The sequence below is a fragment of the Balaenoptera ricei genome, chromosome 13, assembly GCF_028023285.1.
Source record: "Balaenoptera ricei isolate mBalRic1 chromosome 13, mBalRic1.hap2, whole genome shotgun sequence".
Classification (NCBI taxonomy): domain Eukaryota; kingdom Metazoa; phylum Chordata; class Mammalia; order Artiodactyla; family Balaenopteridae; genus Balaenoptera; species Balaenoptera ricei.
The window spans coordinates 80,209,047-80,234,902 of NC_082651.1; the positions used below are offsets into that span (position 1 = coordinate 80,209,047).

General features: G+C 36.5%; 1 protein-coding gene across 2 annotated transcripts in view; it reads right to left on the bottom strand.

The window, feature by feature from the left end:
- Positions 1–25,652, bottom strand: part of SPDYA (speedy/RINGO cell cycle regulator family member A) — a 32,773-nt gene extending 7,121 nt beyond the window's left edge. The window contains exons 1-6 of one of the 2 annotated variants that reach the window (XM_059943672.1): positions 25,635–25,652; positions 24,209–24,461; positions 22,146–22,204; positions 19,664–19,749; positions 14,489–14,660; positions 6,435–6,732 (exon numbers count right to left, since the gene is read on the bottom strand). In XM_059943672.1, coding sequence (XP_059799655.1) covers positions 6,435–6,732; positions 14,489–14,660; positions 19,664–19,749; positions 22,146–22,204; positions 24,209–24,461; positions 25,635–25,652 — 886 coding nt within the window. Of the gene's footprint in view, positions 1–6,357; positions 6,361–6,434; positions 6,733–14,488; positions 14,661–19,663; positions 19,750–22,145; positions 22,205–24,208; positions 24,462–25,634 lie in introns of those variants that run through there. The other variant, XM_059943673.1, reaches the window with a different exon arrangement.
- Positions 25,653–25,856: the final 204 nt, after the last annotated feature.

Here is a 25,856-nt window from a genome sequence, read left to right on the forward strand (position 1 = left end):
TTGCTTGTAGTAGTCTTTTAGGATGCTTTGTATTTCTGCGGTGTCTGTTGTAACTTCTCCTTTTTCATTTCTAATTTTATTGATTTGAGTCCTCTCCCTGTTTTTCTTGATGAGTCTGCCTAATGGTTTATCAATTTTGTTTATCTTCTCAAAGAACCAGCTTTTAGTTTTATTGATCTTTGCTGTTGTTTTCTTTGTTTCTATTTATTTCTGCTCTGATCTTTATGATTTCTTTCCTTCTGCTAACTTTGAGTTTTGTTTGTTCTTCTTTCTCTAGTTCCTTTAGGTGTAAGGTTAGATTGTTTTTTGAGATTTTTCTTGTTTCTTGAGGTAGGCTTGTATAGCTATAAACTTCCCTCTTAGAACTGCTTTTGCTGCATCCCATAGGTTTTGGATTGTTGTGTTTTCATTGTCATTTGTCTCTAGGTATTTTTTGATTTCCTCTTTGATTTCTTCAGTGATCTCTTGGTTATTTAGTAATGTATTGTTTAGCCTCCATGTGTTTGTGTTTTTTACGTTTTTTTCCCCTGTAATTCATTTCTAATCTCATAGCGTTGTGGTCAGGAAAGATGCTGGATATGATTTCAATTTTCTTAAATTTACTGAGGCTTGATTTGTGACCCAAGATGTGATCTATCCTGGAGAATGTTCCATGCGCACTTGAGAAGAAAGTGTAATCTGCTGTTTTTGGATGGAATGTCCTATAAATATCAATTAAATCTATCTGGTCCATTGTGTCATTTAAAGCTTCTGTTTCGTTATTTATTTATTTTCATTTTGGATGACCTGTCCATTGGTGTAAGTGAGGTGTTAAAGTCCCCCACTATTATTGTGTCACTGTCGGTTTCCTGTTTTATAGCTGTTAGCAGTTGCCTTATGTATTGAGGTGCTCCTATGTTGGGTGCATATATATTTATAATTTTTACACCTTCTTCTTGGATTGATCCCTTGATCATTATGTAGTGTCCTTCCTTGTCTCTTGTAACATTCTTTATTTTAAAGTCTATTTTCTCTGATATGAGAATTGCTACTCCAGCTTTCTTTTGATTTCCATTTGCATGGAATATCTTTTTCCATCCCCTCACTTTCAGTCTGTATGTGTCCGTAGGTCTGAAGTGGGTCTCTTTTAGACAGCATATACATGGGTCTTGTTTTTGTATCCATTCAGTGAGCCTGTGTCTTTTGGTTGGAGCATTTAATCCATTCACATTTAAGGTAATTATCGATATGTATGTTCCTATGACCATTTTCTTAATTGTTTTGGGTTTGTTTTTGTAGGTCCTTTTCTTCTCTTGTGTTTCCCACTTAGAGAAGTTCCTTTAGCATTTGTTGTAGAGCTGGTTTGGTGGTGCTGAATTCTCTTACCTCTTGCTTGTCTGCAAAGCTTTTGATTTCTCCATTGAATCTGAATGAAATCCTTGCTGGATAGAGTAATCTTGGTTTTAGGTTCTTCCCTTTCATCACTCTAAGTATATCATGCCACTCCCTTCTGGCTTGTAGAGTTTCTGCTGAGAAATCAGCTGTTAACCTTATGGGAGTTCCCTTATATGTTATTTGCCATTTTTCCCTTGCTGCTTTCAATAATTTTTCTTTGTTTTTAATTTTTGTCAATTTGATTACTGTGTGTCTCGGCGTGTTCCTCCTTGGGTTTATCCTGTGTGGGACTCGCTGCGCTTCCTGGACTTGGGTGGCTATTTCCTTTCCCGTGTTAGGGAAGTTTTCGACTATAATCTCTTCAGGTATTTTCTCTGGTCCTTTCTCTCTCTCTTCTTCTGGGACCCCTATAATGCGAATGTTGTTCCGTTTAATGTTGTTGCAGAGGTCTCTTAGGCTGTCTTCATTTCTTTTCATTCTTTTTTCTTTTTTTGTGTTCTGCAGCAGTGAATTCCACCATTCTGTCTTCCAGGTCAGTTATCCATTCTTCTGCCTCAGTTATTCTGCTACTGATTCCTTCTAGTGTAGTTTTCATTTCAGTTATTGTATTGTTCATCTCTGTTTGTTTGTTCTTTAATTCTTCTAGGTCTTTGTTAAACATTCCTTGCATCTTCTCGATCTTTGCCTCCATTCTTTTCCCGAGGTCCTGGATCATCTTCACTATCATTATTCTGAATTCTTTTTCTGGAAGGTTGCCTATCTCCACTTCATTTAGTTGTTTTTCTGGGGTTTTATCTTGTTCCTTCATCTGGTACATAGCTACATAGCCCTCTGCCTTTTCATCTTGTCTGTCTTTCTGTGAATGTGGTTTTTGTTCCACAGGCTGCAGGATTGTAGTTCTTCTTGCTTCTGCTGTCTGCCCTCTGGTGGATGAGGCTATCTAAGAGGCTTGTGCAAGTTTCCTGATGGGAGGGACTGGTGGTGGGTAGAGCTGACTGTTGCTCTGGTGGGCAGAGCTCAGTAAAACTTTAATCCAATTGACTGCTGATGGGTGGGGCTGGGTTCCCTCCCTCTTGGTTGTTTGGCCTGAGGCAACCCAACACTGGAGCCTACCTGGGCTCTTTGGTGGGGCTAATGGCAGACTCTGGGAGGGCTTACACCAGGGAGTACTTCCCAGAACTTCTGCTGCCAGTGTCCTTGTCCCCACAGTGAGCCACAGCCACCCCCTGCCTCTGCAGGAGACCCTCCAACACTAGCAGGTAGGTCTGGTTTAGTCTCCCCTGGGGTCACTGCTCCTTCCCCTGGGTCCTGATGCACACACTACTTTGTGTGTGCCCTCCAAGAGTGGAGTCTCTGTTTCCCCCAGTCCTGTCAAAGTCCTGCAATCAAATCCCGCTAGCCTTCAAAGTCTGATTCTCTAGGAATTCCTCCTCCCGTTGCCGGACCCGCAGGTTGGGAAGCTTGACGTGGGGCTCAGAACCTTCACTCCAGTGGGTGGACTTCTGTGGTATAAGTATTCTCCAGTCTGTGAGTCACCCACCCAGCAGTTATGGGATTTGATTTTACTGTGATTTCGCCCCTCCTACCGTCTCACTGTGGCTTCTCCTTTGTCTTTGGATGTGGGGTATCTTTTTTGGTGAGTTCCAGTGTCTTCCTGTCGATGATTGTCCAGCAGCTAGTTGTGATTCTGGTGTTCTTACAAGAGGGAGTGAGAGCACATCCTTCTACTCCGCCATCTTGGTTCAGGGCCAGGGACTTTGTTCTTAATGCTTTCACCAATTCTTTAGTCCTTAGCAATCTGCTAGAAGACTTCTGTGGCAGCTTATTTTCACTACTGAAGGCAGGATTTCATCAAAGGGGGCAGCAGAACATCATAGGAATTCAGGCTGTAGTAGAGTCAGACCTGGTTCAAGTGTCACTCTCTCAATCATCTTGGGCAAATTCTTTAACCTCTCTAAGCCTCTGTTTCCTTATCTACAAAGTGGAGATACTAGTATTTACCTTGGGGTTGGCTGTGAATATTAAGTGAGGTTATGAATGTAAAATCCTTAACACATTGCATGGAACATTTTACATATCTAGTAAATCTTATCTATTATGAGGATCAAAGACTGTAGACAAAAGGGGCTAGGAGAGAGGGGAGGGATGCTAAAAGGCAGCTCTTATAATTTAGCCTATGGTAGACCCTATTTACTTTCAAATATGAGTGAACAAATAAAAATTATGCTTGGAGGTGTTACAAGGGAAGAGACTATGCTGTCAGTCAAATTTGTTCAGTGATTACTATGGCCAGGGAATGGAACAGTGATAGGCATGACCCCTGCCTTCAAGAGTCTTAAGAGTCTAATTTCTCAGTAAAACTTCAGTAGCCACTGCTAATCTCATAAGAATGTGGTAAAAATAAATAGGTAAAATTCTGAAATAATGTGGGTCTCATTATAGAATTAGAGAGAACCATAAGAAATCTGCCCGTCCATCTTCAGATGGGTGAAAATCTGGGGCAAAGGCTTTATAAGAAATAAAAAGGATCACTGCTGGTAGAATGTCATTCTGGTTCTGTTTCAAATCGAGAAATGTCAGAGAAGTACTCAACCTTTATAAATAGTAATTTAAATGAAAATTAGGGTGTGGTTGACTAAAAGTATTTCCAGTTCATATGATTATTTTCAAATTAATATAAAATACCATTATTCAAAACCACTTAAATCCCAACAAAAAAAATATGCAAATAAATTTTGGTACTTATACCATGTCATGACTAAAAATCAGGTTTTCAAAGACTAAATAATGACATCGGGAAATGCTTTATGATAAGTGAAAAAAAAGCAAGCATAGATACAGTATGGTTCTATTTTTTAAAATAGAAATAGAAAAATGTATAGTATTACAAAGCTATAGTAAGGAAAACAGTATGGTATTGGCATAAAAACAGACACATAGATCAGTGGAACAGAATGGACAGCCCAGAGATAAACCCACACATATGGTTAATTTATGACAAAGGAGCCAAAAATATATTGGGGAAAGATAGTCTCTTCAATAAATGGGGTTGGAAAAACGGGACAGCCACATGTGAAAGAATGAAACTGGACCACTATCTTACACCATGCACAAAAATCAATTCAAAATGGATTAAAGACTTGAATGTAAGACCTGAAACCACAAAACTCCTAGAAGAAACAGAGGGTAAGGTCCTTGACATGGGTCTTGGCAACTGTTTTTTGGATTTCACACCAAAAGCAAAGGCAACAAATGCAAAAATAAACAACAGGACTACATCAAACTAAAAAGCTTCTGTACAGTAAAGGAAACCATCAACAAAATGAAAAGGCAACCTACCAAATGGGAGAAAATATTTGCAAATCATATATCTGACAAGGGGGTTAATATCCAAAATATATAAAGAACTCATACAACTCAACAGAATAAAAATCCAATTAAAAAATGGGCAGAGGAAGTGAATAGACATTTTTCCAAAGAAGACATACAAGTGGCCAACAGGTACATGAAAAGGTGTTCAACATCACTAATTAGCAGGGAAATACAAATTAAAACCACAATGAGATATCATCTCCCACCTGTTAGAATGGCTGTTTACAAGAAATAACAAGTGTTGGTGAGGATGTGGAGAAAAGGGAACACTTGTGCAATGTTGGATGCAGCCACTATGTAAAACAGTATGGCGGTTCCTCAAAAAGTTAAACATAGAACTACCATATGTTCTAGCAATTCCACTTCTGGGTATTATCTGAAGGAAACAAAATCACTATCTTGAAAAGATACCTGCACACCCATGTTCAGTGCAGCATTATTTGCAATAGTCAAGACATGAAATGGAAACAACTTAAGTGTCCATCAATGGATGAATGGATAAAGAAAATAAAGAAAATGTGACTATCTATCTATATATATATATATCTTAAAAAAGAAGGAAATCCTGCCATTTGTGACAACATGGATGGACCTTGAGGGCATTGTGCTAAGTGAAATAAGTGAGACAGAGAAAGGCAAATACTGTGTGATCTCACTTATATGTGAAATCTAAAAAAAACTGAACTCAGGGCTTCCCTGGTGGTCCAGTGGTTACAAATCCACCTTCCAATGCAGGGGACGTGGGTTCGATCCCTGGTCAGGGAACTAAAATCCCACATGCCATGGGATGACTGAGCCTGCGCGCTCTGGAGCCTGTGCACCACAACTAGAGAGAAGCCTGCCCACCACAACTAGAGAGAAGCCTGCCCACCACAACGAAGAGCCTGCACGCTGCAACTAAGACCCGACACAGCCTAAATAAATAAATATTAAACAAAAATTAAAAATAAATTTAAAAACCTGAACTGATAGATACACCACCAAATGGTGGTTGCCAGAGGAAGCGGGGAGGGGGGGTAGTGGTTGAAGGTAGTGGAAAGTACAAATTTCCAGTAATAAGATAAATAAGTTCTGGGGATATACTGGGGATATAATCTACAGCATGGTGACTATAGTTAACAAGATTGTGCATTTGAGAGTTGCTAAGAGAGTGTATCTTAAAAGTTCTCATCACAAGAAAAAAAACCGTAACTGTGTGGTGATGGATGTTAACTAAATTTATTGTGTTAATCATTATGTTATACACCTAAAACTAATACAGTGTTATATGTCAATTTTATCCCAATTTTAAAAAGTGTGTAGAAGAAACCAATAGTTAATTACTGATAAAGCTGCATGGTGAGATTACAAGTAAATTTATTCTCTTCTTAAAACTTCTTTTGAATAAAATAAACATTTCAAAGAAAATGGTTCAGGCTCTTAAAATACTTGAGATCTATGGTGAATTAGGTTTCAGTTTAACAAAAGTCAAATTAAAAATCTCTTAGCTTAGGTAAGCTACCACAAAACAATACCAAGACAAAAAGTAGTACTTGAAAAGGGAAAACTTTCAATACTACTTTAACTCATATTGTAGTATATAAATAATTATGTACTCCTGCCTATAAGGACTGACTACTGGTCAATGGATAACTCGGATTTATTAATAACATTCATAGATCTAATTCTGACATATCTCTAAGTCATACCTTGAGAATAGCTATAAGCTTGAGAAGGATCAACTATTATGTCCATTGAGAATGAGTTGTGTGATTCCTGAGAATGTTTCTCCACCACCTCTACTGTATCACTGGATGAAGATGATGATGAAGACAATCCCAGTCTAACGTATCTTCCTTTTCTACCACAGAGCGAACAATCTACCGGTGTGGCACTAGGTCCCCGGGGCAGTTGAACTTCATCTCTGTGGTAGTTTCTAACAGCTCCACTGTGATGCACAGAGCGTTCTCGTTGCCATATGTAATGGGTTGGAGCAATGGCCATAACCTATGGTGGAAAGCTTTCTTTTAGAATTTTAATAAGATTTTAAAATTTAGTAAAATTAAGAACAAAAATTATAACTCAAGAACAGGCTACCTGTAAAACTAGATCTAAAAATCTCACCAATGTTGGTTTTTTTTTTTTTTTTTTTAGAAGAAAAGCATTTCCAGATAAGGCAATATTACCTATAAAATGATTCATTGCTTGGATCCTTAAGATAATAATTGATAAAGTATTTAAATTATTTCAAACAGTAAATAGAACTGAAGCAACCTTCCAGGTTTTTCAATTCTGGATATTACAGGTTTGGGAAAGATAATACAGTTAGCCCAAAACAATACATAATTCTCTGGAATGTACTGGGTTGAAAACAATATTTTTAATTGAGGTTTCCAGCTATGTATGTTAGGCTAATCTTAACATGTTTGCAATCACAGCAAGAGATATGATGAATGAAAACACAGGTAAGGTGCTTAACCTCTCTGTTCCTGTTCTCTTGTCTGTGGTATGGAGAGAATAATGGTGTCTATTGTAGAGGATTGTTGCAAGGATTAGATGAGGGATTATTCAGAAAGTACTTAAGATTCCACACTACCTGTCAGGCATTGTTCTCTAAGGTCGGTTAGAGAACACACTGCCTTCAGAGTCAGGATAGACTTAGTTTCTTATTCTGGCTCTGCCACTTCCTAGTTGTATGATACTTTGCAAGTTACTTAACCTTTCTGAGCCTCAATATCTTCATATGGAAAACTGGGGATACCATCTGCCTCATAGGATTGTTCTGAAGGTTAAATATGTGTAAAATCCTTATCACATAGTAAACATCTGGCAAATGATAGCCATTTTAAGACAAGCTAGTGAAGTGTACCTACATGCTGACCTCATGGTGTCTAAAACTTCTAAACAGAATGTTAGAATGTTACTTCTAAGCAAAAATGTTTAGTTGCGGTTATCAATGACCCAAGGTAAATGAGAATTGTAGAATTTGAGAGCTAGACAGTGCTTTTTAAAAAAATGTATTCAAGTATCCAGACAAAACTATAATTCAAAAAAGACAGACAGTGCTTTATTAATTGCCTAGACGAGTGATTTTCAAACTGGTTTGAGGAGCCCTAGGTTTCACAGACAACGTTAGGGGTCACAGGAGGGGCTAAGGGAAGACAGAGCAGGTGGAGGACCTCAATTTGGGGGATTGTGTGTAAAATTTTGTTTGGAAAGAAGGCTTTTGCTGTTAAGAATGAAAACCTTAAAACCCCTAGATTAAAGCTGATTCCCTCAGAAAATAGGGTTATTGTGCCTCCCCCAAAACAATGCATAAAGAATACTAGCAATGCTAATTTTTAAAGTGTACTTTAGGATTGGATTTATTTTATAATCTACTTCTTAAATCCTTCAAAACAGTTTTCAACCAAAGACATGTAATAAAGTTATATATCTTTTAAAAGGTAGAAGTAAATAAAGATGTTAACTCTAAATATACACATTTCTATGACAATGTAAAACTAGGTGCAGAGATACCCAAGGTGAGGAAGTAGAATATCAAATTTTCTTATTCCTTCCATATTTATCTACTATTTTTCTCAATATTTCTGTCTTTATTGCTCATGTCTGGAATGTCCTTTCCCTTTATTTGTCTTAGTATTTCTTTTCCTTCAATGCCCAACATAAGTCCCACCTTTCTAGAAACTCCAGCTTTCAGATTTTCTTGTTTTATTGTTAATGCTATATTAGGACTCAGCATGTAAATGTTAGCGCTCAGATGTATATTTTTATGCATGTAACCTGTTCTGCCGAAAGCCCCCTCTGGACAGGAATAGTTTCTCATACACCTCTCTTTCAAATGCCTTCTCCACAATATTATGCAGTCATTAAATATTTTTTAATGATAGATGAAAATATTTAAGAATTAGAGGCCACTAACATTATGAGCCCTCAGCAATATAATTTTTGTAGGAATCCTATATAGCAAAGTCTAGTGAAAAAAGCAGAGGGAAATATGAAGTAAAGGGCACAATATAGAAGATTTGGTACTGTTCTTTCTGCAATAAGCTAGGCATCATAGTCTCTCCACATGCTAACACACCTAGAAAAATGCATGCACACACTCTTATCTATTAAGCTATTTCATTCCTGAGATAACATAATAGATATAAGTGCATTTTCTAAACTAACCAACGTAAGAGATGGAGGCTAGATGTCAGAGAAAACAGAACACTGGGAAGCCATTAGATGTGAAGTCAAGTTCTGGCTCTGCCACTTAACTGATATATGATCTTGAGTAAATCTCAACCTCCTTGGTCCTCACAAGTATTTTTGTAAGGATAAGAAGATAATTTATATGAAAATATAAATTTGTAAAGCACAATGCAAGTGTATAGTATAATTACTGTAAGCCAGTTTGTAGCTACTATCGTAACTTGAGTTTATTTTAGGATATGTGACTAAAAAATGGGTTGACAGTATGCCAGTACTGGACTCTTAACAAATGCATAGAAAACTAAATTTCTAACAGCATGTCTTGCTACTATAATGCAGCAAACTTCAGGGCAAGGAGGATGTAATACTTCTTTATAATAAATCTCCACAACACTGAACTTAGTGTCTTACTCATAAATTAGCTGTTAAATGAATACTTAAGAGAACAGGATAAAATCTACTAGGTAATTTCTTTTTCTGTACACCAACATGATTCAAATGTACCTGGTTGGAACAACCAAAAAAAAAAAAAAAAATCTTATCTTTATCTAGCTTATCTATCTGGATAAGGGTCAGTGCTAGGTGAGCTCGGTAAAGAATTGTTTTTTGTTTTTTTAAAATTTATTTATTTTTGGCTGCGGAGGTCAAAGTTAAAAATTAAAGTAGGGTTTAAATTAAAGTAGGGTTTGGTCTTCGTTGCTGCACACGGGCTTTCTCTAGTTGTGGCGAGCGGGGGCTACTCTTCGTTGTGGTGCACAGGCTTCTCATTGCGGTGGCTTCTCTTCGTTGTGGAGCATGGGCTCTAGGCACGTGGGCTTCAGTAGTTGTGGCACGTGGGCTCAGTAGTCGTGGCTCATGGGCTCTAGAGCACAGGCTTAGTAGTTGCGGCACACGGGCTTAGCTGCTCCGCGGCATGTGGGATCTTCCCAGACCAGGGCTCGAACCCATGTCCCCCACATTGGCAGGCAGATTCTTAACTGCTGCACCACCAGGGAAGCCCAAGAATTAGCCCAGGGAATCCCTGTGCTATACAGTAGGTCCTTGTTGTTGTTTGTCTTCATAGATAAGAAGGTATGAAAAAGAATCAGAAGCTTTAAGTTCCATTCATTCTGTCAGTCAGCTATATTTACTGAGCACCTACTACAAGTCAGGCACTGTTACTGCATTCCTCTCTCCCTTCATCCCCAGGCAACCACTTTCTGTCACTTTGGATTATATATTCTTCACAGTTGATATAAATGAAACCATATAATATGTGGTCCTTTGGGGACTGGCTTCTTTCACTTAGCATAATGTTTTCAGGGTTCATCCACTTTGTAACATGTATCAGTACTTTATTCCTTTTAATTGTCAAGTAATATATCATTGTATAGATACTTTGTCGATCCATTAATTAGCTGCTGGACATTTCGACTGTTTTCACAACTATTGACTATTATGAATAAGGCTGCTTGCTATGAACATTCATGCACAAGTTTTTGTGTGGAGATAGTTTTCATTTCTTTTGAGTATAAAACTAGGAGTGGAATTGCTGGGTCATATGGTAACTCTGTTTAGCATTTTGAGGAAATGCCAGACTGTTTTCCAAAGCAACTACATGATTTTACAATCCCACCAGAAGTGTATAAGGTTTCCAATTTCTGCACATCCTTATCAATACTTGTTATTGTCTTTTTTATTTTTTTTATTTTTATTTTTTTTTAATTAATTAATTTATTTATTTATTTATGGCTGTGTTGGGTCTTCGTTTCTGTGCGAGGGCTTTCTCTAGTTGCAGCGAGCGGGGGCCACTCTTCATCGCGGTGCGCGGGCCTCTCATTATCGCGGCCTCTCTTGTTGCAGAGCACAGGCTCCAGACGCGCAGGCTCAGTAATTGTGGCTCACGGGCCTAGTTGCTCCGCGGCATGTGGGATCTTCCCAGACTAGGGCTCGAACCCATGTCCCCTGCATTGGCAGGCAGATTCTCAACCACTGCGCCACCAGGGAAGCCCCTATTGTCTTTTTAAAAAAAAAAATTATAGTCATCCTAGTGGGTGTAAAGTGATATCTCTTTGTGTTTTTGATTTTGCATTTTTCTGATGGCTAATGATGTTGAGCATCTTTTCATGTGCTTTTTTGCCCATCTGAATATCTTTTTTGAAGAAATACATATTCAGATCCTTTGTCCTTTAAAAAATTGGGTTGTCTCTTTACTGAGTTGTAAGAGCTGTTTATATATTTTAGATATAAGTGCCTTATAAGAGAGATGATTTGCAAAATTTTTCTTCCAGTTTGTGGGTTGTCTCTTCACTTTCTTAATGGTGTCCTTTGAAGAACAAGAGTTTAAAATTTTGATGATGTACATTTTATCTGTATTTCCTATTCTTGCTTGTGCTTCTGGTATTATATCTAAGAAACCTAATCCAAGGTCATGAAGGTGTAACCCCTATGTTTTAAGATTTTTACAGTTTTTAGCTCTTAAATTTAGGTCTTTGATCCATTTTGAGTTAGCATTTTATATATAATATGGAGTAGGGGTCCAAGTGCTTTCTTTTGCACGTGGACATCCAGTTGTTCCAGTACAATTTGTTGAAAAGACGATTCATTCCCCACTTAATTTTCTTGGTACCCTTGCCAAAAGTCAACTGGACTCTTCAATTTTTATTCCATTGAGGGAGTTACTACTCAGTATAGGGTGGTAAGGAACAGTTTTTCTGAGGTGACATTTAAGCAGAGTCCTGAATGAAGTGAGGAAGTGAAGCATATGAATTTCTGGGGAAAAGCATTCCAGGTAATAGGAATGGCAAATGCAAAGACCCTGAGGTGGGAGTGTCCTTGGTGCATTTGAAGAATAGCAAGTAGGCCAGAGTGGTTGCAGTGAAATGAACAAGGATGGGAGATGAAGTGAAAGAGATAAAGGAGGAGAGTTGGCAGACCATGTAGATCCAGGATAAGCACTTTGTGTCTTTTACTCTATGTGAGATGGGAAGCCTCTGGGGGCTTTTGAGTAAAGGAGACATGATTTGACTTTCTAAAAGATTTACTCTTTAAATCTGCTATGAAGAATAGACTATAGGGAAGAAAGATTGTAAGGGAGACTATTTGGAAAGTTATGACAATAGTTGAGGCAAGAGATGACAATTAAAGTAGGGTTTAGTGGTGGAGGTGGTGAGAAATGGTAAGATGCTGGCTTTTCTTTAAAGTATAGATGTGGAAAAAAAAAAAGTCTAGGGTGACAGTTTTTTGGCCTGAACAACTGGAATGATGAAGTTACCATTTATTAACATGTGGAAGATTGCAGGAGGAGCAAGTGTGGAGGTCTATGTGGGGGAATCAAAAACTCAATTTTCAGCATGTTAAGTTTGGGGTATCTACTAGATAATGAAATGTAAATAAAAAATTGGATATGCAGATCTGGAATTAGGAGAGAGATCTGTTAGTTCTCAGTGTTGAAGCCTTGAGAGACTAAACTTTTCTGTAAATCCTATTACACAACTGACTTTCCAGGTGTCTAAAACTTTGTAGTCTTTTACACATACACCATTAAGCCACATAATGCTCTGTCTCTTTGTCTGGTGCCAGCAACTGAGGTAATTCCAGCTCCAACAGAATAAAGTTGTTGCAGTTAAAATGCTAGTCGTTGTATTTTAGGAGTGGGTAAGCAACCTGCCATGAGGAAGCATTGCCTATCCTGGCCTCTTGCCTCCAGTGCCCCCTCCATGTACTTAGCTGAGTGTTCTACAGGGCTTGAAGCATTTACTTTGAAAAAATCAGAGTGTTCAAATAAGGCCCGCTATCACATCAAGGATGGCAACAGGTGCGCAAATTACCCACTCCTCACCTAGGGAGGTAGTGACAAAAAATAACAAGACAGGACTTTTTCAGTGCCCTGTAATTGGAATGAGTCCTTTAAATTCCTTAATGAGGAGCCATTAATTTGGGGAGGTGGGTCATACATACCCAACTTTTCATATTTTTCTATTGAATATAATCTTGTAAAGACTTGGCCTGCTGCACAGTCTTCTAAATTATTTCTGAATCCTTGCATTTCCCCCAACATTCAACAATCCTAATTTAATCCACAAATATGCATAACTGCTATATCTTCATCTCATTAATATAATTAACAAGGTTAATTCTGGGCAGAGTTCTGTGACACACCTCTGAAGTCTTCCCTCAGGTCTGACACTAATCCATTAATTGGCTCCTTTGGCCTGTAGTCATTAAACTAGATATGACTTCTTTTTTTTTTTTTTTTTTTTGGCTGCATTGGGTCTTCGTTGCTGCACGCGGGCTTTCTCTAGTTGCAGCGAGCGGGGACTACTCTTTGTTGCGGTGCGTGGGCTTCTCATTGCGGTGGCTTCTCTTGTTGCGGAGCACGGGCTCTAGGCGCACAGGCTTCAATAGTTGCAGCATGCAGGCTCAGTAGTTGTGGCTACACGGGCCCTAGAGCGCGCAGACTTCGGAAGTTGTAGCGCGTGGGCTCGGTAGTGGTAGCGCGTGGGCTTGGTTGGTAGTTGTGGCTCGTGGGCTCTAGAGCAGAGGTCCCCAACCTTTTTGGCACCAGGCACTGGTTTCATGGAAGACGATTTTTCCACTGGTGGGGGTGGATGGTTCAGGTGGTAATGCGAGCGATGGGGAGCAGCAGACGAAGCTTCGCTCACTCACCCGCTGCTCACTTCCTGCTGTGTAGCTCAGTTCCTAACAGGTCGTGGACTGGTACTGGGGGTTGGCGACCCCTGCTTTAGAGCGCAGGCTCAGTAGTTGTGGTGCATGGGCTTAGTTGCTCCGCAGCGTGTGGGATCTTCCCGGACCAGGTATTGAACCTGTGTCCCCTGCATTGGCAGGTGGATTCTTAACCACTGTGCCACCAGGGAAGTCCCATATGACTTCATTTAATTACAGCATTATCTAGCCCACATTCACTAAACTTCTCTGAACTAGTACTGCCTCATAGTGATCATTGCCTTCCATTTAATTTTCTACTCCAAATTTTTTTAGTTTGAAACATTAACTTTCTTTACTGAAAACCAGAACATTAGATAAAATAACTAATCTTTTAATTTTTAGTGTCTTTCTGCTTTATATTAATAGAATCTGGCATCAAGGAAACTTTATGTATGCTATGTGAAAAGAGGTATAGTTTTTAAACTTATTTTATACCATGTAGTTCACATTTCAACCTTGGGGACTTGAAATTTTGATACTTTAACAGAAATTATTTAATGGAAATTATTATTCAGCTCCAATGTTATTACCATGACGTATTTTGGAATGTGCACGCTATTCTTTCCCAATATACTGGTGATCTTTTAGAGAAGAGAAACACTCTAAAATAAAAATACTTTCTACAGAAGTAGTCTTCTCTGAAAAACAGAAATGACAATTTTTAATTATTGTGGTATAAAATTAAAACATCAACATTGTAATATAAAAGTTGTACTCATGGTAATCATCAAGGTTAATGGTTTACCCTTCATATACAAAAAAAAAAGTGAAACATTAGAAGCACATTAAAAAACAAGACAAGGAAAACTACATAAAGAGAAGACAGAGATTATATATATAACGCATGTAAAAATCTTACCTCCTCACAGCATCTCCGGCTTACAATAGCCCTATAGTCAATTCTATCCCAGAGTTTGTCCCTTAACTTTAAGAAATCAGGGAATAATTTTCTCCAGTTTTTCCCTAAAGCCCATGGAAAAATTTCGTATTTGGCTTCTTCTTCATCTTCTTCAACTGTATTAGCCAGATACCTAGCAAAGAAGACCAACAACTCAAAAAAGAAATGGGTAAAGGACAGGAACAGACAGTTCTCTCTCTCTCACACACACACACACACACACACACACACACACACACACGTTTATAAACACATAAAAGATGTTCAACCTTATGCATGATTAAAGAAAGGTAGATCAAAAATAGAGATACAGTGAATTTTACCTTGTTGAGTTCTGGATACTTTTATATTCCTATCAATCTTGAGCTTTGCTCTGGGATGCAGTTATATGGAAACAGTCTGATCCTTTCAAGTCTTGCTTTCATGATTTGTTAGGTGGATCTGGAGCAATGTTCAGTCTGGGGCTAATTACTCGCCACTAAGGCAAGACGTTCCTGAGTACTCTACTCAGTACTGAATTACTCAGTGTGAATTATAAGTTTTTTCAGTCTGGCTGGTGGGAACAGGCACTATTTCCAGCCCTGGGTGAATGTTAGTCACTCTGTTCCCTCTATTCTTACGGTCTTTCCCTACACTCAAATACCTGAGGGGGGATCAGGCATGCATAAAAGCAGGAAAACCGGACAGATAAGAAGAATCATCAGTCAGTCAAAACTGACTCACATGATAGAAGTAACAGACAAGGATACTAAAACAGTTATAATTATTCCAGATGTTCAAAAAGATTAGACACATTGAAAGTATACCTCTAGAGATGAAAACTATGTGTACAATGAAAAATACATTGAGTAGGGTTAACAGCAGATTAAATTTTGCAGAGGAAAAGATTTGTGCATTGAAGACATAGCAATATAAACTATCTAAAATGAAACACACAGAGAAAAGGAAACAAAAATAATGAACAGAGCATCAATAAGCTGCGAGACAACTTTAAGCAGCCTAATAAAGGTGAAATTGGAATCCCTAAAGGGTGGTGGGTGGACAGAAAAAACATCTGAAGAAATAATGACTGAAAATTTTTGAAATTTGATGAAAACTATAAACCCACAAAGAAGCTCAGTGAACTCCAAAGCACAAAACATGAAGAAAATTATACTAAGGCATATCATAATTAATTACTTAGGACCAGTAATAAAGAGAAAATCTTAAAAGCAGTCAGAGAAAAAAAATAAGACATGTTAGATAACACAGGAACAGAGATAAGGATGGAGCAGATTTCTCACTGGAAACAATGCAAGCTCCATAGATGACTTTCTAAGAAAAACAGGCGACTCACAATAAAAAAAATTACAAAACATACAAGGGAACAAGGCACCATGAACAGAAACAGTCCCTGAAGTGTGAAGATACTAGAATTAACAAACACCCAAGAAAAGAGGGTCTTAAAAGCAATCAGGGGGCTTCCCTGGTGGCGCAGTGGTTGGGAGTCTGCCTGCCGGTGCAGGGGACACGGGTTCGAGCCCTGGTCTGGGAAGATCCCACGTGCCGCAGAGCAACTGGGCCCGTGAGCCACGGCTACTGAGTCTGCGCGTCTGGAGCCTGTGCTCTGCAACAGGAGAGGCCGCGATAGTGAGAGGTCCGCGCACCACGATGGGGAGTGGCCCCCGCTCGCCGCAACTGGAGAGGGCCCTCGCACAGAAACGGAGACCCAACACAGCCAGAAATAAATAAATAAATAAATAAAAGCCATTTCTAAAACACTACTCTTAAAAAATAAATAAATAAATAAAATAAAATAAAATAAAAGCAATCAGAAAGGAAGACAAATGATCCCAAGTGGAAGGTTTGAGATGCAAGAAGGAATAGTAATCAAAGATATATAGATATATGGGCAAATCTAAACAAATGTTGAATTTATAAAACAACAATAATAATGTCTAACCTTTTGGAGGGCATCAGGTAGAACTAGTAGAATTGCAAAACAAGAGAATAGAAGTTGGGAAGAGTGATTAGAGTTAAAATGCTTAAGGGTCTTGTAATTAAAAATAACTAGGGCAATTGCTAAAAGAATAGATATAGAATGTAAGATTTCCAAACATGTAGAGGAAAAGAAGGTGTCAAAAGTAAAAATATTAAAATCTCAATCTGGGCTTCCCTGGTAGCGCAGTGGTTAAGAATCCGCCTGCCAGTGCAGGGGACACGGGTTCGAGCCCTGGTCCGGGAAGATCCCACATGCCACGGAGCAACTAAGCCCGTGAGCCACAACTACTGAGCCTGCGCTCTAGAGCCCACGGGCCACAACTACTGAGCCCATGAGCCACAACTACTGAAGCCCGCACGCCTAGAGCCCATGCTCTGCAACAAGAGAAGCCACTGCAATGAGAAGCCCGTGCACCGCAACGAAGAGTAGCCCCCGCTTGCCGCAACTAGAGAAAGCCCGCACGCAGCAACGAAGACCCAACGCAGCCAAAAAAAAAAAAAAATCTCAATCAAAAAGATAAAAATGGAGGGGAAAGAAGAAAAAAATGGGACATACACAAAATACACAACAAGATGGTAGGAAAAAATGCAAATATATAAGAAACAATAGAATATTATTCTGCAGTAAAAATGAAATGAACTACAGCTACATGTATCAATAGAAATGAATCTCAAAATAATATTATAAAGCAAAAGAAGAAAGTTACAGAAGAATGATAATGGTAATTATGGTGTATAATTATTTTATTATATAGCCCCCAAATAGGAATAACCAAATAATATATTATTTAGAGTTATATACATAGAATAAAGAAAAGTAAGAAAATGATTACTTGTGGAAGGGAGGGGGCTCTAACTGGGAAACTGTGCTGTGAGTTTCTAAGATTCTGGCAGTGTTCTATTCTTGAGTCATGGGTACATGAGTATTTGTTTTGCTTCTATTCTTTTACACACACATACGTATACATTCCATACACTCTTTTGTAAATATTTCACATTAAAAAAATTTTAAAGGCACAGAAGTGTATAGTACATCTCTATTCATGTAATATACACACTGGTTCATATATAGAAAATTATTTTTAGACACATACATATGAAACTGTTAACTGTCCTTGAGGAGGGAGGTCAAGGTCTTGAGATATGAGGAAGACTTACTTTTAATTGTATACCCTCCTATATATATTTTTTAACCATGTGCATATTCATATTTAGTTACATTAATATAAAATGAATACCTACATATTTTTATCCTCCCTTAAAATAACTAAGTATTTTAATATTACCTTACTATATTACATTATATATATATATATTACCTTATTATAAAGCACCTCATTGTTAAACCCATTCAGTTATATGAGTCAAATCATGTCCTTTGTGAAATTACATAAAGTAATTTCTCACTTTAGTATCCCTGAGAGTTCTTAGTAAACTGTAGATAGAGCTGGAGGTTGGCCCCTTTCATGCTTGCGGATTATAAAAAATCTATAATGGACTATGGTACTCTAGTATCAGGACCACATTATGATTCTATTCTACATTAACAATTTTTCAGGCTCAATGTAATGAAATATCTGTCTCTTACACATGTAAGCTGTCTTCTAATTTGAAATAGATTTTTCTTGGAGCAGAGTCCATTTCTTTTGCATAGGGTTAATTATGTTTATTCAAATAAAGAATTAAGAACCTCCTATGTCAGCCACTGAAGTATGCAAAAAAAGTAAGATACACATTTCCTTGCCCTTAAGGAGTCTACAGTCAAGTAGAAAAGGCAATCAAGTATGAAATAAATACATAACTGAAAGAGAATATAGGAAAATGATAATAGAAGTTCAGAGTGTTATAAGAATATATAGAAAAGGAGTTGAGTTAGAACTGTGGCTGAGAAAATATTTAATGAGAACTATTGAGTGAGGTTGTATCAAAAGAATGATTAGATATAAAAATGGAAATTATAATTCATGTTACTTTTCATATGGAGTTTATAATACAACATGCAACGCAACCTGACATGCTACTACATAGTGTAAGCTAACACAGTGCTTTGCTGGTAATAACTTTACAAAACTTGTCAAATCCAATTTGGGGCATCTGGTAAGATTTAAATAAGGTTTCTTTTGATTTGTTTTCAATTTTCAGGTGAGAAAAAAACTATAAAATAGATATTGCATCAACATACAGATATAATGCTAAGAGACATGTAAACAGCAGCTTAGTGTTAAATGGCTGAATTTGGCCACTGGCAAGTCACACCTGAATTTGCTGATTACTAACTTTTGTGATCTTGGAAAGTACTTAATCTTCCTAAGTTTCAATTTCCCCATCTGTAAAATGGAGATAATTAAAAAATGTATCTTATAGGGAAGATTAGATGAGTTTATAGAAAACATTTTTGTGGTACCTTGCACATGATACTCAATATTAGCTAATACTATTATATTCCCCCAATTTAGCAATCATCAACTCAAATTTTATATTGAGTTCATTTTTTCCTATGCATGGGGAAATGTGTCTGCTGAAAACATGCAGAGATCAATTTCTTCTAGTCCTATTTCTTGAATCACTCTTTGATTCTGAATTAAACAGACTTTAAATAAATTCTTCAGTGCTAACGGTTGTTGTGGTATTCAACTTAAATATTTTTATATGTAGTTCCCTAGTTAGGTACTTAAAATTATATTCATATATTCCAAACTGCAGCATTATATCCAGGTACTAGGTAGAAAAGGTTTTGATATTGAGATGTCTAGAGCATTTTCCACAAGCTGTTCAGTGTAAAAGGGCAATAATGATAATAATTTTTACTATACATTAAATTTCAAAGAGAATATTCTGGCTTTTAAAAAATCTCTAAGTCCAAAAGAGGAAAATCTGGGATAATTTATGTGGAACACTATATAAATTATGGAAATGTGAAAGGTACAATACAAACTCAAGTGGAATATTGAATAATAAATGTTAGGCATATGGCAGGATAAGACCAGTGAAAAGAACATAAGAATATCCTATTAAAGTAAAAAACCATACAGCTTTTAAACAGGAAGGCCTATTCAAAGATATACATCAGGTTTTAAACAGCCTCTATTTTAAATAAGGTATTGTATATATTATAAATAACTTGCACAAAAATCACTTAGTAGAAAGCATACTTACAGAGCAATAAAGAAATTTATCCTGGTATGCTCATTTATAGTAAATTTAGCTCTCTTGAAATAAACAAAGGTCATAGCCAAAAGATACTATAGGGAAAAAAGTTAAAAGTTAATATTAATGTTTTGCTTTCATAGTAAAACTGCTTTAAAATAGTTACCTTTATAAACTAAAACAATAAAGCATTATTTATCCTTATTATAGAATTAGCTATTTATTCGAGTCCTTATTTTTTTGGCTTTCTTTAATCCATATGAACAGTGAGAAATAGTTCTGGATCACTTATGATTAAATTATAATTTTATAATTATAATTTTAACCTCTAAATTTTATTATTGCCATCTATTCAAACCTATAGAGAAGCTGAAATAATAATCAAGTGAATAACCATACATCCTTCACCTAGATTCACCAATTGTTTTTCTGTTGCCACACTGGCTTGATGTATGTGTATATGCAAAAATTTTTCCCCTCAACCCTTTGAGTTAGTTGCAGACATCCATACTCACTTTTTAAAATAATTTTTGAAAAATAACTTCTAACCAGAAATTAGAACAACATGGCTCTATTTTCATTGGAATAAAAGTGTTTAAATGTACTATTAGGAAGACATATGTCTAGCCTGCTATTAGGACCCATGCCAGGTTCTGCCTGTTCAAGTTAAAAACAAGTTATGATACTGATATATTGATAATAGACTCCCTCTCATAAAATGCCTAATTCATGCTACCTTCACAGGTTTGGCCACAAAGGTGATTCCAAATTTTCAAGGTAACTTTCAGTAGAGGACTCTTGATATATTGACTGTTAAGATACAGTACTCCTGGTTAGTTACTTTAAAGGCACTGCCCCCTGCTGTCCAACAACTTTAATTACTATAAGGTGCTTAAAATTGTAAAATTTTAAACTTTAGAACTCCACATGAACTGGATATTTGACATTAAGGCATTACTGTCAATTTTTAAAAGCATCAATGACACTGATTATGTTTAAAAAGATCTCACCTTTTAGAAGTACACCTTTAAATATTTATGGATAAAATGTTAGGATGTCTGGGACTTGCTTCAAAATAATCCACGTTTGGGGAGAGAGATTAGAAGAAACAAGAATGGCCGTGAGTTGATCATTGTTTTAGCTGGATGACAGGCACATGGAGGGTCTTTGTTCTATTCTCTCTACTATAAGTTGTATGTTTGAAATTTTCTAAAAATTTTCAAAATTAAAAAAACCCTCTGATTTTATTGTTATCTTAAGCTTAAAGTAAGAGTTCACATCAATATGAAATTAGTGGGTATTTAACCATGAGCTAGTCTTCTGTTCATTCCCTTTTCTGTTGGTTGGCACATTATTTATTTATTTATTTATTTATTTATTTATGGCTGCGTTGGGTCTTCGTTGCTGCATGCCGGCTTTCTCTAGTTGCGGCGTGGGGGGGCTACTCCTCGTTGTGGTGCGCGGGCCTCTCACTGCGGTGGCCCCTCCTGTCACAGAGCACGGGCTCCAGGCACACAGGCCTCAGCAGTTGCAGCACGCGGGCTCAGTAGTTGTGTCTCGCAGGCTCCAGAGCGCAGGCCCAGCAGTTGTAGCACATGGGCCCAGATGTTCCACAGCATGTGGGATCTTCCCGGACCAGGGATCAAACCCGTGTCTCCTGCACTGGCAGGCGGATTCTTAACCACTGTGCCACCAGGGAAGTCCCATAACATGTTATTTTAAATGTGATACGAAGTCATGCTGAATTTTCTGATATGACTTACTGGTCTAAGATGACATTTATAAAGCTGAAATTCTAACTGATCAGCTAAACCTAAATAGTATAGAAACATCACAATCCCTAGTATATAAGTCAGCATCATGATGTTCTTTTATGAAACAGATTCCTAAATAAAGAACATGATAAACTAATTTTACTCTACAAGATTATTGGGATTCGTTTTATCTAAATTATCTACAAAATATTAAAATGTGTAACAGACTGTCTTAGTGGAATGAACCTCAGATATTATTACCTGATAAAAAGTAATAATTCTGATCAAAACATATTAAGCCTAATATAGCCAATATTTTATAATAACTATAAATGGAGTATAACCTTTAAAAATTGTGAATCATTATATTGTACACCTGTAACTGATATAATATTATACATTAACTAAACTTCAATTTAAAAAAAAGAGCAAAACAAAACAAAAAACCCCCCAACCACCCAAACTAAAAACATATTAAGTCTATATTGATTCTTGTTTTAAATCAAACAGATATGGGTTTAAGCTCATTTAATCAATAATATTTTACAATGCTTCATGTATAGATAGAATGAATCTATGTTGTATGCTAATGGATTCCACTTTGAAGGAGCAATGTAGGCTAGTTCTTTTCCTAACGTTAATTAATAAGATAGAAAATCCTAATAAGGTTCATTAAAGTCCTGATAGCCTAGTAACATAATAATGCTGGTTAATGATTATACTGTTAACAAATTTACCTTGTCTGCAATTTTACAGCAGCAGTCCATCCACAAGAAATCTTGAATTAAATCGTCATCTACAACAAAAGATAGCTATGACTTGTCTTTTGAAAACAGGTTTCCTTTTGAAGCATTGATTTTTACATAAGGAGATGATAAATGATGCTTAGAAATCAAACAAAAATGGCAGGACCAGGGTTGTCCAAGGTGTAGTTTCAGTTCTTTAGTGTGTTTGCCATTGCAAGCGCTGTACAAAAAGCTACTGCTTTATTCTTTGGCTTCCCATCTGATTTGCCTTAATATATAGCCCAGACTGGAGGAGGAATGATAGAAGTGTTTGATTTATTGAATATTTCTATAGCTCTTTTAGAAATATGTCTTGGGTAGCTCTAGATGAGCCTTTGTTGTTTTCCAAAATCAATCTTTAACAGGTGGAAATGGAATCTGATAAAAGGTAAGTCTTTAAGATATAATGACTCAATGAATACTGTTTTCTAAATATGTTTTACTTTTTTTTAACTACTTTCTCCTTTTAGGTATGGGGTATTTTTAGTTTTGGGTTTTCTCTCCTACTTATCTCTGTCTAATTATCTATTATCCAAATACACATGAAAATATATATAAAGGAGATTCATAATTCATTAGTTATTTATAACATTTAATTTCGGAAAAAACTGAGTATGACAAAAAGATCAACAAACAAACATACTGTTAAAAAAAGAATAACACCCCAAAAATAGGTCAGAAACACTCATTTCAATTTTAAAAGGCTAAAATATATAATCCCAAAATATATGGGTAGCTGTCAGAATATAATTTGAGAAAGATCTACTTTTTTCCATTTCCCCCTGCATTTTAAGTTAAAGAAGCATAACTTCTTGTTATATCCTAGAAATATCATCAATGTAGTCAAATAAATGGAAAGTTCCAAGTATTGTTTTTTTGAGAATAAATCATTTCTGCCTTGTTAATTCCATTTCTATTTCTTAAATTACCTAAAATGGTAGAGCCATGTATTTTCTCTTATTTCTCACATTCAGTTACGAATAATAATAAAGTTTGTGGGTAATAATTTTGCTCTACTCTTAATAAAGAGAGAGGGAAACTTTTATTAACAGCATTCTAGATCCTGACAAGGAACATCTTTATAGTTCAACATTTTCTACCTGTATTACTTACATTTTGTCTTCTATTATCTTATTTTGCTTTTCTTTAAATCTTAACCAGTTTGCTCTCCTTTTTTTTTTTAAAGATTTCTGTCCTCTCAGTAAGGCAAACACTCTTGTCCCCAACTCTCTCCTCTTTTATGCATATGCTTTCCTCTATAAGCAAGGAAGGCTGTTACCTGGATCTACCAGACTGTGATAGCTACTTGATTTGATTCAGTCCTGCAGATACTTACCAGAATCCATCTATCCAACCCTTTATTGTCTACCTTACTGCCTTACCTCAAAAAACAAAAACCAATCCTCTTTCTTGGCCAGTAGAAGTACTATAAAGAAGTTTCTTTTTGGCTATGTTTAAGAAGCTTATTAGCAAAGTAGCACTGTTTCATGATCTGAACAAATTCAAACTCAGTTTCATTATATGAGCATGATGATAAAGCACAGTTAATTTTTAATAATATTCCCCAGATATAATACTGAAACTTTTCTAGGTTGACTAACCTTGCCAGTTTGCTCAGTTTCAGCACTGAAAGTCCTGGGAAACCCCTCAGGCCCAGTGACACTGGGTTAGTTGGCTCACCTGAGACTTTATGTAGTATTTATACTTTAGGTCAAACAAAACTCATGCTATGACCTTGAACTGCCCAGAATTTACATTTGACACTTGGATTTAAGTAGTCTAAAAGGTAGATGATGAATTTCTACTCTAAAAGTAATCAAAACAAACAAAAATCCAGCATTGAGAGGGAAAAAAAAAGGACTATGGAAAAAAAAAGCAAATTTGGTTGGAGATAGAAAATCTGACATAGAAAATAACAGTATCCTCTTTGATTATTATAAAAATGATAAAATAGATCTTATATTCTCATTTTTAAGTACTCTATAATTACCGCTATTACAATATTTTAAACCTACCAAATAATTTAAAGAAAGCAGTCATTTCCTGACGCCGTATAACTAGACAGGGTCCTTTGGGGCGTTTAGACTTGTTGCTATTACGTGCATTTTTTTCAGATGCTGGCCAACTATCTTTAAAAATAGGACGCTTCAGGTTAATGGGTTTTTTAGGCTGATGTGATCTATTTGACCCTGATTTTACATATACAGTGACAGTAGGTGGTGTCTCACAACATAGCTGATTATGCCTCATTTTGGTTTCCCACAATTCCTGTAAAAATAAAACACACAGTTATTTATCACACTCTTGTTCACTTCTATATAAAAACAACAGATTGGATGACACTATCAGATGCAGTCATAGGAAATGTTACTGAACTTGCTACTAAAATGTTAGTTATGACAATGACTCACATGAGAAACTGCTTTTAGAATTTAGTGCCAAGAAAAGCTATGCTTCCTTTGGGTAACTGATACACCTTCTCTTCCCAAATAATAAGATTCTGCATACTATTTTGCTTTGACTACTAGGGAACTCAAAACCAAATTTTAAAGTTAATTATAGAAACTATGCTGAGTTTATAATCTATTTGCGGTATTCTTTTTTCCTGATAATTTTTATTCTGCTTGTATTGACAATTTTATCATATGATTATTATGTCAGCTCAAATTTTTTATACAATAAGGCAAACTACTTCCAGAACTAAATTATTATCAACATCAATTATTATATTAAAAAGCAATCTCACACACACAAAAACATATTTTCTAACTGGTTAATTCCTTGATATGTTATAAAACTCACTGATTCAACAAGCATTGATTGTTATTTATTGAAAAGTTAAATACAATTCTAGCAAAGAAATGCATGGTATAAAGTGCATTGAGGGATTCTCATAAATTGGTCAGTTTAATATCTGTTTTTTTACCATCTTTATTGGAGTATAATTGCTTTACAGTGGTGTGTTAGTTTCTGCTTTATAACAAAGTGAATCAGCTATACATATACATATATCCCCGTATCTCCTCTTGCGCCTCCCTCCCACCCTCCCCATCCCACCCCTCTGCGTGGTCACAAAGCACCCAGCTGATCTCCCTGTGCTATGTGGCTGGCTGCTTCCCACTAGCTATCTATTTTACATTTGGTAGGGTCACTTTAATTTCTAAAGTTGTGAGTGTATGACTATGCTATCTGAGTGGCCAATTACCAGTGTAAATGAATGTAAACTGTTATAGACTAATAAAAATTGAAACAAAGTTAATCCATCAATATGTAACAATATGCATAATCATTACATTTGGTGGTAATTAGTTCACGTGATTACTAGTTAGCATTACTTTTATGGTCAAAGTACTTATAGGGTAATAGGAAATGTAGTTACGAATAGCCAAAGCAGGAAACTATTCTAAGACCCTAATGAGAACCTCTGAATCCATAACTCACAGTGACCCAGGCAGCCATGCCTCCCTTGATGTTCAAGGAGTCAGGTACAGATTCTCCTTCCTGACCCTCAGAAACTTCCCTGCTGAAGGAAGGAATGGAAAATAAGATTGGATATAGTGGGGCTAGATCAGCACTGTCCAATATAATGTGAGTCACTTTATATTTCTAAAGCCACATTTAAAAAGTACAAATAAGCAAGTGAATTTTTAATTTTAGGAATGT